The following is a 15629-nucleotide window of genomic DNA, read 5'->3' on the forward strand; positions in this document are numbered from 1 at the left end:
CAGACATCAATATACTGTTAGCTCTAGAGTGGCACATCACTCAATAACTAAACAGGCACACATAGCCAACATTCAAATTACATGCATTTACTGCTATCACATTATTTATGATACAGGCCAAGTAATGTCTTTGCCTATGCAAATATCAATACAGAACTAAAAGCTATCTCTCCCTTGAGAAAGAACCATGCAATGATGGAACAGAATACAATATCAAGCAACAAATTATCAGAAGGAAGCAATTTAATCTCAGGGAAGGAAACCAATATATTGAGCCAAATTTCCTCTGCTTGCCATCCACACAAAAAAACCCATTTGCAAGAATTATAAGGAACAATGCACTGTAACTGGGAAAATAAATAAAAATATAAATACGGTAAGTAAATAAAAATATAAAAATACAATAAATAAAAAGCAACACTCAAAAGTCCGCAGGAGTCCACCAGAAGGTTTGAATACATGGGGAGAACCTGATAAACACACATTACGGGTAAAATCCAGAAACTCTCTGGGCTGTGCAATATCTAGGTTGCATGTATGACGGGGCATCCAGAGTTTAAATGGTTGTGGTAGAAGAGATGCAAACTTTTTTTAGATAACACTTCGACCCTGTATAGTGTACTGTAAGTTACAAGGGGAATGACATATCATATAGCTTATATTCCTCCACAAATCTTCATACACAAGACTACGAAATCTGAAATATTTCAATCATGGAGAATGATCATACAGTTTAGACATAAAGATTTCTTTTGTAAGCAAAATTTACTGGAGTGCAAATAGTCAACAGCAATATTTATTTGAATCATGCATTTCAAATATGCACACAGTTCCTGTGTTTTCTTTACAAACTTTTACAGTATTCAAGGAAATTAATGGTCTCTTACTCAAAACCAAGCAAACACCACTGGTGCCAATTATTGAGATCTTATAAGGCTGCACCACTGAATCAAATTGAGAAAGGGATAATTTTGAGGAAGCTATTCCTTATTATCAACACATTAGCCCTATTCAGTGATGTTCCCATCATGAAATTAGCAATCATGTAAGAGGAAGTGGGGCTCTGTCCACTGGTCCTGTCTTTGTGTCTTCACCCCCAACCTCTCCCTCGTTGTAAATGCATTGGGGGCAAGATCGCAAAGGGAAAGCCCATCAAGCACATGCAAGCTCCGTACATAAGGGTCCCAGTTAATGGGGAAAGGCTACATGTGTTAGGTGGGACAGATGCTCCCTCTGCAGAGATATCCTCAATGTGTTGAAGTAAGGCTGCTGAGATTGTGAATGTGCAGGGGAGAGGCCAAAAGCCACAGCACGCATCAACTCTTCACACAATAGCTAATCCCATTACAGGAAAACAAATGAACAGGATACTGTTTCGTAAATATATTATCATCTACATATAACCAAATTAATTTATATTTTGTTTCTATGGTACTATTCTCTTCCCTTTTTTGACATGTTTATGTGTCTGCTTTAAATTCTGCAGCCCAGACTAGAAAGTTGTTATAAAAACCAGTAAAACATACTCCTGCTGATGAAATATTTTACGCAAACAAATTCCAGAAGCTTGGCTGCTGAAGTAGATTAATGAAAAACAGCTAGCTCTAAAAGCCGTTGCTTTATAGCACAGTATCAAGGTCTACGAAACCAGTGGCAGAGCTTTTCTCAAGAAGCTCTACACCATGGCTAAATATGAATTGCTGGTTTTGCAGGTGATACCTACATCAGCTCATTAGTTCTAATAAGCGTCTGCTTCATACTTGGCTTCAAAACGCGACAGCCAACCTGAAACAAAACACATTTTAAATGCTATTTTTAGAAAAGATTGAAAAAGGAAAATATGAGTTGATTAACACTTTCTCCAATCTTAATGAAGAGGCCAAGCAAGAAACTTCATTGTAGAGCGAGTGAGAATGTCAAACATAGACCTACAATAAACAACCAATTTGTTAGGAAATAACTTATCTGTTTTAAAAGAAGCATTTTGATATGAAATATGTTGGGCTTCCATATATTAGATGGAAATATGCACTAAATATTCTAGCAAAATAAATAAACAAAATGGTAATAGGACAGTCTGCCACAACGCGGCATGAAGTTTTACTCATTTTTCAGAATGAATTATTTCATCACCTGCTCCTATGTGCAATGTGAACAAATCGACTGCTCTTCATGACAAAGAGTTTCATGGGTTGCTTCACAACTTCCTTTCCCACTTTGAGTTTGTCATGTTCTAGTATTATGTGACTAAACTCATTTTATATGGGTTTTTAATTGTTCTTAGCCATTGTGTCTATGTTGGTATATTTTGCTAATGCTTTTATAACTGGTTTTGCTAATTTTGGATGTAGCTGTTGTATTTTTAATGTCTCTGTAAATATGGGCAGTATACATATGCAATTATTGTTGTTCAGTTATTTATTTAATTCAAAATGCATCTGTAAATCTCCCACCAGCTTCTGAATAACTGAAACTACTGCATGGCAGTTTATTTTTTAACTCATTTCCTGAATTCAAGAAGGGTCAAGAGAAAGTATCACAAGAAAATAAACTTGGGATCACAACTGTACAGCTACTGTGTGGCATCCTCTCTGTAAGACAACAGAATATTTCAAGCCATCCCTGTACTTTGAAAGTAAGCCCCCTTCTACTGGCCCCTAATGCAGAAGATGGAAGGCCCTTGCCAGCACTGGGCAAGGATGGGAAAGACATTCAGCTAGTGCAGAGGCAACCCTCTCCCAATCCTTAATCATGGGTAAATGATCAACATGGAAGCCTCCTTCAGGAAGTCCACTCTCAAGTTTCGTCCACTAGCTTTAAAACCATGCTTAATGCTTTTGTAGCAGCATTAACCTTTTAAATTTGGTTACATCTCTTAGTATGTTTTAGATCTCTTCAATGCTGTTGATCTTTTTTATGCTGTGCTACAGTTTCACCTGTTATGATTGTTACTGTTTTCTTTTAATATAAACTGTAAGCTGTAAGTGTATTTTAACTGACTTTATATGTTCTTGTGTAGGTTGCCCTAGCAATTTTAATTAAGAGCTGTACAAAAATATCTATAATTAATAAAATGACAAACTATTTAGCATTTGCTTTCCCCCCCTTAATTGAGATCATAACACTGGACACTATTAGACTTCATTCTATATCACTAGTATTCATGCCATATATAAATAACAGAAGCCATTAACAAAATAAAAACATATACATACCACTGGGGTATCTGGACTGGAAAATGGAGAAGTACCATAGGATCTGTTCTCTTTATCAAAGGAATCATCATTGTTCTGTGATGCAAATTTCTCTTTAAGAGCTTCTGCTATTAAAGCTGCTGGATCCCACTGTGATGCAATTCTTTTTTTTGTTTTGGGTAGAGGTGTACCTCCTGGTGATCTGGAAAGAGAGCCAAAATGTTTGCAATCTTCAGTCAAAGATGCTGCTTCTCCTACATAGTAAATGCATGCAGTACTACTTGCCACCCTCTTCAGTTCTGTGACCCTCCACAGATAGAAGGCTTTTTTTATTCCAGGGAGGCTTCTGACAATACAAGCAGGAAAGAGAAAACTTTCACGTATTCCCTCTCCCCCCTTCAACCACCAAAGCCTTCACAAATCTGCTTCAGAGGATTGGGGGTACTCTTCAGAATAGCATGGGAAGTGTCACAAGGAGAGGTGTATCTGCGAAAGTTGTTTTCTTCCCGGTTTGACAGACAGGATCAAAGTGCTTTCTGAAAGCAAAGGGTCACTTTGAAAAGAATCAATGCATTCTCATGCAAAGTAAATTCTGGGTATCTTGATGTACCACTTGACACAATGTGCACCTGGCCTAGTATTGGGGAAGAGAGTTAAAGAACTCATTGAGTCCACTGTAGATCCTTTCCCATGAGTTCAGCTGCATGTGAGAGAGCATGAAGGAGGCACTTGAACTTTTCAAATAAAACTGGTAACCAATTCTTCATCTATGTCTGGGGAGCTGACACCAAGACGCATTGAACTACATGACAAGTAGGCATCTTCACAACAGCACAATCTCGTGCAAATTTATGTGATGTGCTGATGCATTCAGGTATCAAATGCATGCATTTGCTATCAGACACCTCATTCTTGATTTCAGTTCATTTTCAGATCCAGGAAAAGACTCCTTAGGAAAAAAAGGAAGCTAACCTATTATGGCTATTATTTGAATTCAACAAATTGTAGAACACATATTTTTAGCTTTTGATTTTATTGATCTTCCTTTTCAAAATAAACTGTTTTTAATTAAAAATTGATTTTTATTGGCCATCTTGATGTGATTTTTATCATCTTTGTAAACCGCTTTGAGGTTGTACAGTCGTACCTTGGTTCTTGAATGCCTTGGTACTAGTACATTTTGGCTCCCGAATGCTGAAAACCTTGAAGTAAGTGTTCCGGTTTATGAACGTTTTTCAGAAGCCAAATGTCCGACGCAGCTTCCACTTGAGGGCAGGAAGCTCCTGGAGCCAATCGGAAGCTGCGCCTTGAACGTTTTGGAAGTCAAACAGACTTCCGGAATGGATTACCTTCGAGAACCAAGGTGCGACTGTATTTAGAGTTAAGTTGTATACACAGTTTGTTAAATAAAAATAAATACAGTATATAGCAAAAATGATTTGTAGCAGCTATAACGAACTATCAGGAGAGGTTTCAATGCCATGTCCTCTGTCACCCACTCAGCAGAACAGGGAAAGGAAGGAAGGTTATGAGCACCAACTTAGATTTTCAGGGGAAATAATTCTGCTAGTTCAGTGTGAGTTCTCTGCACAATTTAAGTATTCACTCATCAGTCCAAGTGCATTCAAGCAGGAGTGGGCGCTGACAGCAGCTAGGCACCTGTGCATATAACACCAGTTTCAGGCACTCTTAAATAACTTCTCAGAGGGAAGATGTTGACCATGTTTTATATTCATTATTTTATCTTCAAACGCATGTTCTGCTCAACATACCTCTCAACTGCTCTTAGTTTGATCTTATTTATATCCTTCAGAACATCCATCATAGTGGGAAGAGCTTCTTCCTTCTGCCAACCTGTACTATCTGTAGTATTTCTTATCTTACTTGAAGCCCGACGTTGTTTAATAAGCTCAATGGCTGAATTACGGGAATCAAAATTAGATAGCGGTACAGCTGGACATGGTGGTGCTGGTGGCGGTGGAGGAACAGCAATGTGAGAACTTGGGACTGGTGTCGAAGTCACTCCTGGCTGTGGGAGAGCATTAAAGGCCATGTTTGAAGAATTCACAATGCCTGAACCTATTAAACAATTAAAGAGGTGATATTAGGTGTCAGAGCTGCTTCCAGATCCTAGCTCACAGAGGATCACGCTAGCCAGCGATCATTAAATAAAAGTCTTTATTGAGTTACAGTTTCCATTCTCAAGCTGCTGCGTGCAACTCTACGTCTCATGGTTAGATCGGCGAAGCCCCATCTGAGTCTCCGCCCCTTGTACACCAACTTAATATCCTAGCCTTGCTCCACCTTTTCCGCCTGACTGTTCTTCTCTGGGTCCCTCTGCCCCCCGGGGTCTCTTCCTTCCTGGATTCCTCTGACGCTGACGCTGACCCCCCTGACTCTTCTCCCTCCTTTCGGCGGGCTTTAGGACCTGGCTCCCTTTCCGGGCTGCCTACTGCGCCACCTTCCTGTGCATTTGAACTTGGCACGCGCGCCCAACCTTCCACCTTCCGTCTGACCGTTTCTTCGCTCCCCGATGGAGGTGTGGCCACTCCTGACTCGTGCCCTCCCCCCTGTTGTGAGCTGCCAGCGCTTGATCCCTGGCGCCCTTCCTCTTCCCTGCTCTCTGGCGGTGACGCTGGTCCTGATTTCCAACTGCTCCCCTCTGAGTCCCCTCTGGCTCTATCTTCCTGGGGTGTCCCCCTAGGCTCCCCCCTTGCCCTGGCCACTGGTGCTCCTTTCTGTGAATCTTCTGATTCACTGGAAAGACTCGGAGATCTCGGGTCGTCGTCATCACTCATCTTTTCTTCTGCCTCCTCTCCCTCGCTCTCTGTTTCCTCCCTTGCCCTTGCCTCTGCTCCTGAACCCCTGACATTAGGGAACTTTAATGTTGATATGACAATGGCATGAAGGTCCTTTGATGCACTTTTAACACTACCTGCAAAGTCTAGCAAGTGTTGTCTTCCATGAAACAACAGAAGACTCCAAGGAACAAAATCATACTACCTTGAAAGGTTCTTTTAAAAAGATTATTCAACAGACAAATCATTATGCTACACTGGTTCTGGCAGATTTCAGACTTGGACAAGGAAGACCTGGATTCAGATCACTGTTCAGCCATGACAACTACTGAGTGACTCTCTCTTAACCTAGGTTTCCTCAGAAATATTGCAAGGGTAAAATGTAATATTATAAATAGTGCCATGAATTCTATGGAGAAAGAATTGGATAAAAATATGGTAAATAAACTATACTGGACAACCTCCCACCACTAAAGTCACTCACAGTCCTTCTTTAGTTTAAGATTTCAGACATCACTATTACACCTTTTCAAGCACATTACTATAGTTATAAGGGCTAAAAGAAAATGTTTACAAATTTATTTGTTAAAGTGTTTATAATCCTCATTTCTAAAAGGCTGAATCCTGAAGAATATAGTAACATTTTCAGCTGGTATGGTACAATGGTAAAATATGGGCAATGCACAGAGCCCCAACTTTCATTTACATAATTAATGAATATTTTATAACACACAACAGCCATGACTCCCCCTTTTTTGTTTGAACAGTAGACCTCTATACTATTTCACAATTGCTTTTGATCTTTCCCTCAATCTGAAAAGAAGTTTACCAGGCAGCATTGCGGGGGGGGGGGGGGGGAGAGAGAATGCTGTTCCCTCCTAGGAAGATATAGAAATAATTGCGAGTTCTTTGGATTCAGGCAAAATTCCCAATAACTCTCCTATCTAGTGTGTTGACTAGACTTCTATTTCTAATATATGTTATTTCGTTTTCTCTTGCCTACACTACATATCTAACTTTTAAACATATGAACACTGTGTGCTGGATAATGAAATATCAAGACAGTTTTCTATATAAATGTTGCTATGAGATGGCAGTGTGACTGGACATTATGAAGAGCAGGAGCCATGCATGGACACATGTATCAGGAATCACAAAGACAGGCTTACATGGTTGATCATTTCCTGATCTAGGCACTGCCACAATTGCTGCAATCTGTGCACGAAGATGAGCTAATTCATTCTCAAGAGCAGAAATTTTTTTTAATGCATCTTCATTCACAACAGTTAAGTTTTGCATACTTCCTTTTGTAGCAACCGGCATAACTCCTCTCCATTCATCAAATCTAGAAAATACCAATGTATAGATTTATAAGTGAACAGAGGAAACACTGAAAAAGCCAAAATTATTACTGTAAAGAGATATACAAACATATTCAATCTGACCATGACAGAACTCAACATTAGGTGTTCTGCAGCACAATTCTATATACCGTATGTCTGTGTTTTATGGGCATTTCTCTCAGGTGCAGAAGAGTGCAGTTGTACTCACATCCTGTTTGTTCACTTCTCATAAGCAGCTGGTTGGCCACTGAAAGAACTGGATGTTGGACTAGGTGGGCCACTGGCCTGATTCAGCAGGTTCATCTTATATTCTTATGCACAATCAGAAGTCTACTTGTACAAAGTGCTTCTATTACATATTGGGCAATCTTCTTCTCTCAATAAACCCCCCCATGCCACTGTTCTTTGGGGGGGGCGTGTCTCCTGACATTTAAGAGAGGCATTTCTCGGTGGGTGGGCAGAAGGAAAGGGAATGAGAAAGCCACCATCCTCATCTTCCCTCACTCTCCGTTCTCAGGATACAACCCATTACTGAGAAATATAAATGTGACTGCAAAAGCTTGGATGATGTTCTTATAAAAAATCAAATGCTGATTGTTATTGTCTCTCAAGTAAGGAAAGCAGTAGCTAAGAATCACTGAGACAATTCCATTATAAAACAAACATTTATTCTAAAGACATGTCAGTTTTACTTACCTAAATCTAGCGTATGGTTCTCTTTCATTTTCTGCCATCCACAAAACATCAGCAAGAGATGGTGTAACAGAGCTACTAGAAATACTTTGCTCAGATGTCAAAGAATTCAAACTCTGGATTACCTAAGGCAGCACGGAAGAAATATTATTAAAAGTCTATAAATGTATATCAGTATACATTTATATATACTGTATATATACAAAATATACTATATATATACAAAATAAAAATATCAAGCATCCACTAGTTCTAGTATTTTAATGAATTATTTCTGTTTAGTGAGTGGTGCAGGAGAACCATGTTGTTGTCCTGTCCGATATCCTATCAGCTATTTGCCAAGCAGAATAACCTTTTGAGAGCAAGAACAGACAAATCAGCCACCAATTAAGCCACTGCGGGTTGCCTGCCTTTGTGTGTCAATATGTGATGTGCAGAGGCTCACTGCATGGATCAAACCGCAAGGGCAAAGAGAAGTGAGACATGGTGAGTATCACCTGATCTGCATGGCAAGCCACTGTACACAAATGGCAAGAAGCAGCCTCCAACATGACAACTCTTTATTGCCCTCTTTGGTAGCAATGCCATACTTCCAACCACTTTTTTTACTCCTTGTCTTTATCTTTGAAAATTCTAATCATTCATTTAAGATGAGGTAAACTAGAACTGTCAACAGCAGGGTTATACATATTGTTTCAAGAGGTTTGGAGGCACTACCACCATAACTCTTCTGAAAAGCCAACACTTAGGTGGGAGAGAGCACAATTCTCTCAATTTGTTTTTCAGGAGCACAGTTACAGCACCATCTTTTAGCTGAATTGCAATGGCTAGCAGATAGTATTCAGTACTCCCCCTCCCAAGTACTACAGCATAGATGATCTCATTGTCTCCAAAATCATTTGGCTCTGGACTCTCAAATACTTCTTTTTCATATTCATAGCATAGAAATATTTAGGATTTTCCCTTCCCTTTATCCATTTTCCTCCTTAATTCTCAGTGCTGGATAATAATCATTTCTACCATAACTCAAAATACATTTCTATTACCAATTTCCAAATCCTAAACAGCACAATTCCAGTAGAATTCATTTAGGGATGCCTGCTGTTTGTTCCCTACATTATTATATGCCACACAGAACATGATTTTAAATAATGTATTAAAATTGTATTAATCTTACACTTTGCAATAACCCCTATACCTGAAACTGAGGCCTTGGACAAGGAGTTAAAGAAAGATATTTCCCCAGTCTGCGAACGAAACTTCGGGTAGATCCATACTTCTTTCTTTCCCATGCCCAGGACACCTAAGAATCAAGCAATCCTCTTCAAGTTAAATGAGAATATTTTTAAAACAGCTGTCAACCAATAAAATAACATTTGTTGCTTTGTCATCTATATTTTAGCCAATAAAATGTATGTGCACATTACCGAAACCTTAAGATAGATGCGTTTTGCAGGAATTAAAAAAATGTAGGCTGGTTTTCAGCTTAGTAGCAGATGCAAACACTTGCTGTTTGGGCAAATAAAGGTGATTGTTACTGTGCAGGATTTTAAGGTAAACACGAATCATCAATTTTAATCATACATTTAGGGGGGAAAGGGGGGGTTTCCCCAGGAATGCTTCAGTTGGAAACTGTTTTCATAAATTGATTGACGTCTGATTCAGCATGTTTATTTTACCTGATACATTAATTTATGTGTTGTATCTCTCAAAAGGCCATGGCTGGATGGTTGCGTGGGAGCCTGTTGAAGCTAAATTCTTTAAAGACAGAGGTCTTCTGGTTGGGTCGAGATGACATGGGGTTGGGGGTTAAACTCCCATCCCTTGCGGGGGCGCAATTAGTGCCAGTCTGGGTGTAACCCTTGACGCCTCCGTCTCTATGGAGGCGCAGGTTACAGATACAGCAAAGGCAGCATTTTTCCATCTCCGCCATGTTAAGCAGTTGGTTCCTTATCTTTCTCGCCCTGATCTAGACACTGTGATCCATGCTTGATTACCTCCAGGCTTGATTACTGTAATTTGCTGCTCCGGGGCTGCCCATGAAGCTGACCCAGAAACTCCAGCGGGTGCAGAATGCCACAGCGAGACTACGTATGGGGTCTTCGCCGTGCGACCACATCCAACCAGTGCTATATCTGCTGCACTGGCTCCCGGTGGAGTACAGAGTCAGGTTTAAGGTGCTGGTTCTAACCTTTAAGGCCCTATACAACCTGGGACCCTCGTACCTATGGGACTGCCTCTCCTGGTATGCCCCACGGAGGACCTTACGGTCTGCAAATAATAACATCTTGGATGTCCCGGGCCTCAAGGAGGTTAGACTGGCCTCGACCAGAGCCAGGGCCCTTTTGGCCCTGGCCCCAGTCTGGTGGAATGCTCTGTCGCAAGAGACTAGGGCCCTACGGGACTTGACATCTTTCCGCAGGGCCTGCAAGATGGAGCTGTTCCGCCAGGCCTTTGGTTGGGGCTCAGTCTGACCCCTCCCCTTTTACAAGACCCTGCATATAAGTGGCCTCTCTAACTCTTCTCACCGGCTCATACAAATAGCTGAGCATGGTGAGTACTTAAAGTTCCCAACCCCTAATAGTTATAATTTGCGGGTAGCCATCTGATCTTATTTTGATTTAAATCCGATTTTAAGCTGTATTTCAGTCGATTGCTGAATTTTATGTCTTAATGTATTATATATTTTGATGTTAGCCACCCTAAGCCCGGTTCTGGCTGGGGAGGACGGGATCTAAATAATTTTTTATTTTTATTATTTCAGTAGTCAAAAAGTACTTGGCATGAAATAATGGGGTTGGGGGTGGAGAGATTCAATAAAGCACACTGACAGTGCAATCCTGTGAATGTCTACTCAAAGGGAGGTTGTACCAAGTTCAAGGGGGTTTCCCAGGTAAGTATCACCTAGACTATTGAAATGCACTGTATCTATTATCTATTCTATTAGAGTGCATTTCAATAGTCTGGGTGTTACTTACCTGGGAAACCCCCTTGAATTATTTTAATAAATAATAATAATAATAATAATAATAATAATAATAATGAAATGCACTCTACACTGGGGATCCCTTAAAGACATCCAGAGATGTCTTTTAAGCAGCTAGTGGTAAATTCTGCCACTGGAGTATTGATAGGTGCATCTGCACCGTTTTTACACCTATTCTGCATGATCTGTATTGGCTGCCTATATGTTAGCAGGCACAGTTAAGATGCTAGTGTTGACTTTTAAAACTTCAAATGACCTGCAACCCTGTTATACTTCTTCCCATACCAAACGGTTACCGGGATGGAGGATATGAACTTGTCTGTTGTGGCGTAGCACTATGAGTGTAGAATTCTCTTCTCCTGAAGGCACAGATGGCAACATCCTTGCTGGGAGTCAACAGTCAAATTAAAATACACTTGTTTTTATGGACCTTTCTATTTACTCTGCACCAACATGTTTGACTGATTATTGTTTTTATTAGCAATTTAAGTTTATTACTGTTTTATGTTATATGAGGCTGTGTTACATTATGTGGGAAACCACCCTGTGTTAACCGTGTGTGATGAAGGACAGTCTTGAAATTTCATTAACAAAAATAACTAGCACATGAAGTTATTAAAAGGTAGTGTAGAACTGTAGAAGTTACAAAAAGATAACTGCTTGTGAAAAAGCATATATTTGCTAAATTTTATTACATAATCTGTCCTGTGTTGCATATACTGCAACTTATTTTCATTGCTTATATTTTATTTTAAACATTTTTATGTATGCCACCAATAACTTTGGTTACAGGATGGCATAGAAATATCATTAATCATCATGATGTATGGAAAACTCCCAAGATAGAAAAGAAAGAAAGAAAGAAAGAAAGAAAGAAAGAAAGAAAGAAAGAAGTGAAGGGAAAGGACACACTGGAGAACATTTCTGATAGTGCAGAAATGTGAAGCTAGTCATGAAGTAAAATTGCTATGGAAGAAGCCAACACCTACACACTTCATAAGCACTATTAAGGAAAAAAGAAAAATGTTGATGATCTTACTGCATAGCTTCTTGAGATGGCACATAACTGTTGGAAGTGTGCTCCTGAAGAGGTGTTTGAAGGAAGATGGGATGCAATCATATGAGCAAAGGCATTAAGACAAACTTCACACCTCTGTATAAGCTGTAAAAAGAAAAATGTAATAAAAAGGCAATCTATGCAAATCCAAGAATCTATAATCAACCCAAACATTCTAGATTCTCAGTCAGCAGGGTAGGGAAGCAAACAGAAAAGAGCTAACTCTTCTTCAGAAAGAAGGCAGGATCAGGAGGGGAAAACTTCATGCCATCCCTGGGAAGGAGGAACCTTCCAGCTCTACCTTCTAGAGAAAAACATGGTAGCTCTAGTCATGGTGGCTGTGCTCTGCCTTCACAATCACTTTATTCTACTGAATACCCCTCTGCTATTTGGTGCACTACCCTCCTGATTGAGAACAGAAAGTTGGACTCGCTTTGTTCTTCAGGTCAGCAGGGAGTGGAACAGAGAGGCAAATTCACATTATATAGATCAATCAGATTATAGAGGGTGGTTTATGCCTCTCTTCCGTGATATTTATTATAGTCCTTTTTTTGTTAAGGACATTGTTGGACTCCTAATTCTTGTCCCTTATGATGTTCTTCTTTACTACTATGTTATTGGTGATAAATGCAGTTCTAAGCACTTTCAGTGCTGAAATCAAATCTGAAACTGCAAGACTCCTCCTCTCCAGGAAGGATATACAAGTTTCTCAATCATTCAGCTGTCTTCCTGCTCTACTCCCCAGAAGAACCCTAGACGCTGATGGTAAGCATACAGAATGGAGTCATGGAACACTGTGAAAACTGTATAGCTCTAACTCTGTTTTAATACAAAACTTCCATAAAACATCCCCACTCCTGAGCTTGTCAATAATATTTGCTTACCAATTCTGGTGGCACACCATAATATTCCAGCAGTTGTCTTAAGAGATTCAGTACAAGAGACATAGTACAAAGCACTTGAATTAAGTCAAGTGCCAGTTAAAAATTACTGTTGCACATGCCAGAGGGGCTCAGCAAATATTTGCTACAGCTGCAAAGAGAAGAGTTTATTTCATAATTACGGTAAAACTACAAACTCAGTTTACTTATACATCCACATGAAATATTTATAAATGCAATGTAAAAGCACAATTAGTTAAAAGAGTAATAAGGAAGGAGTATTATAAATTATTAGAAATAATAATTGAATCATTGAATTGTAGAGTACTTTCCCCAAACTCAAGCTGGATCCATAGCATGTGTTTGCAGGAGCAGTATTAATATTCAAAAGGGACACACCTCTCACACACAACTAAAAAACATTGCCACACTTTTACAGCCAAGAGAATGAACCACAATTTCTCAAAAAACACCCCCCCCCCGCCCCTTAACTCAGGAGGCTGCTGATGTTTAACACAACCACCATTTCACCAACACCTCAAACTGAGAATTGTAGAGTTGGAAGGGACTCCCAGGGTCGTCTAGTCCAACCCTCTGCAACGCAGCAACCTCAACCCGCGCTCCCCGATCCAATCCGAAACCAACCTGGACCCGGTTCAGCTTTGCAAATGTGCGAGCAGTTTTATTTCCGCGCCATTCGGAGGGTCACGTTTCTACGGAAGAAAGGGACGGTCGTGCGTTTAGAGACGGAAGGAAACGACTTTTTGTAAACAGAGACCTGGAAATATGATTAAACTGTGATATAAAAATATTGAAAACAAAAAAAGTATTAGCTGAATGAGAAACTGTTACCAGGACAAACTCTGCAGCTTTTGCAGAGACCTCACCAATGTGACAGGAAGAAGGGAGAGCGGGCGAGAGGTCTCAAGCAGAGGAATCCCTTTTCCTCGCTCGTTCATTGCAGCAGCTGAGGGGTCAGGAAGGGGCGTTTTACCATTCGGTGAGGGGGCTGTTGGTGGCGGGTTGCTTTTTAATTTTATTTTTTTGCATCCCGTCGTTTGTCTCTCGACAGGCCCGCTTCCTATCGGCCGGGGAGGAAGCTAGCCCACAACTCGCGTGGAGAGCCAACCCCGCCCCAACGGTCCTCTTCAGCCGTTGAAGGGCTGCTTTCATACGACTTTCCCAAACCGTCGGCTAAAGCAGGACGCTGAACGAAACCCGCCCCGAAGCAGGAGCGCACCGCGCGTAGACCGAAGCAGCTGCCGGAGGGGAAACTCACCCGCCACCGCGAGACTTCTCTCTCTCACACACACACACACACACGCGTGGACGCCGAAGCGAGAGATGAGCAGAAAGACGCCGAGCGCGAGACAAGGACTTAGCGCAATCAAACCTTGGCACTCCTTCTCTCGATTGGGTGAGCGGGAAGAGGCGTGGCTTCGCTCTGCAGCCAATCCCGCAGCGCTAAGGCGCCGTTTCTGGAAAGGGTGTGGCTTGCCGCGGCGCGGAGCCCAACCGTAGGAGAGACGCTTTCGGACCTCGGGGGATGATGGAAAGCGGCAGCGCGCTCTAATAAGTGGGTGGCAGAATCCCCAAGGTGCTATTGCGTCCGCTGTGTGCACGAGACAGTGCCTTATACTGTATATGTTAAACATACGTCAGCGAGGGGTTGTGGTTATAGTTGCACTTCTAGCTGCTTTTATGGGAGATAGCACACAAGACAAAAGCTATAATCACATAATATTTAATCAAGTACCTATTGAAGCTAATGAAAACTTAACAACCGTTGCCATCCCTACCATAATTATATTTATTTATATCCCGGCTTTCCCTTTGACAGCGACTCAAGGCGGCTTAGGTGAGCTAATTTCCACACAAAGCTGCCACGGCAGCCCCTCAGCCATTCCTCCAGAGGTCCACTAGCCTATTGAAGAACGAAGTTGTGTGCCACAAATCCCTTTTTGTGCACCGTCCTAAGCTAACAGGACTCTCAAAGCTCCACTCAGGTGCATTGGAGGATGCTATCCCATCACCAGGGCTGAAGAGTCAAGTTCCGCTTCTCTACATGGAATGGGGGAAGCCGTCCTTTGCTCAGGAAGCGGAATGTTTAGGACCTGCCTTGATAACCACCACTCTGCAGATGAAGTCTCAAAACTGCTAAACCCTAGGGAATAGTGTATACTACAAATCAATTGTTTCCTGATGGCTATGCAAATATCTAAAACATGAGTGCAATTATGCACATGCTAATGAACAGTATTACTAGATTTCACCTTCCTAAATCTAATTTTGGGACGCGGGTTGCGCTGTGGGTTAAACCAGAGCCTAGGGCTTGCCGATCAGAAGGTCGTCGGTTCGAATCCCCGCGATGGGGTGAGCTCCCATTGCTCGGTCCCTGCTCCTGCCAACCTAGCAGTTCGAAAGCTTGTCAAAGTGCAAGTAGATAAATAGGTACCGCTCTGGCGGGAAGGTAAACAGCGTTTCCGTGCGCTGCTCTGGTTCTCCAGAAGCGGCTTTGTCATGCTGGCCACATGACCCGGAAGCTGTATCCCAGCTCCCTCGATCAATAAAGCGAGATGAGCACCACAACCCCCAAGTCGGTCACGACTGGACCTAATGGTCAGGGGTCCCTTTACCTTAATTCTGATTTAATTTTTGTGCAAAGGAAAATTCCAGG

General features: G+C 41.3%; 1 protein-coding gene across 12 annotated transcripts; it reads right to left on the reverse strand.

Annotated features, from left to right (window-relative positions):
- Positions 1 to 780: 780 nt before the first annotated feature.
- Positions 781 to 14466, reverse strand: MTFR2 (mitochondrial fission regulator 2). Of its 12 annotated transcripts, none has more exons than XM_080999739.1 (10): positions 14346 to 14466; positions 13598 to 13665; positions 12956 to 13103; positions 12054 to 12176; positions 9227 to 9331; positions 8032 to 8153; positions 7162 to 7337; positions 4967 to 5273; positions 3216 to 3396; positions 781 to 1785 (listed from the first exon to the last, which is right to left on the reverse strand). In XM_080999739.1, the coding sequence occupies exons 3-10, from the start codon at positions 13016 to 13018 to the stop codon at positions 1720 to 1722; spliced, it is 1143 nt and encodes a 380-aa protein (XP_080855865.1). In that variant the 5' UTR covers positions 13019 to 13103; positions 13598 to 13665; positions 14346 to 14466; the 3' UTR covers positions 781 to 1719. The 12 variants fall into 12 exon arrangements, with proteins under 12 accessions (XP_080855865.1, XP_080855861.1, XP_080855862.1 ...); XM_080999735.1 differs by having other exon boundaries at positions 14232 to 14376; XM_080999736.1 differs by lacking the exon at positions 14346 to 14466 and adding an exon at positions 13840 to 14178.
- Between the last annotated feature and the right edge of the window lie 1163 nt (positions 14467 to 15629).

Source organism: Podarcis pityusensis (genome assembly GCF_964106645.2).
Source record: "Podarcis pityusensis genome assembly, chromosome: 3".
In the NCBI taxonomy this organism is placed as follows: Eukaryota; Metazoa; Chordata; class Lepidosauria; order Squamata; family Lacertidae; genus Podarcis; species Podarcis pityusensis.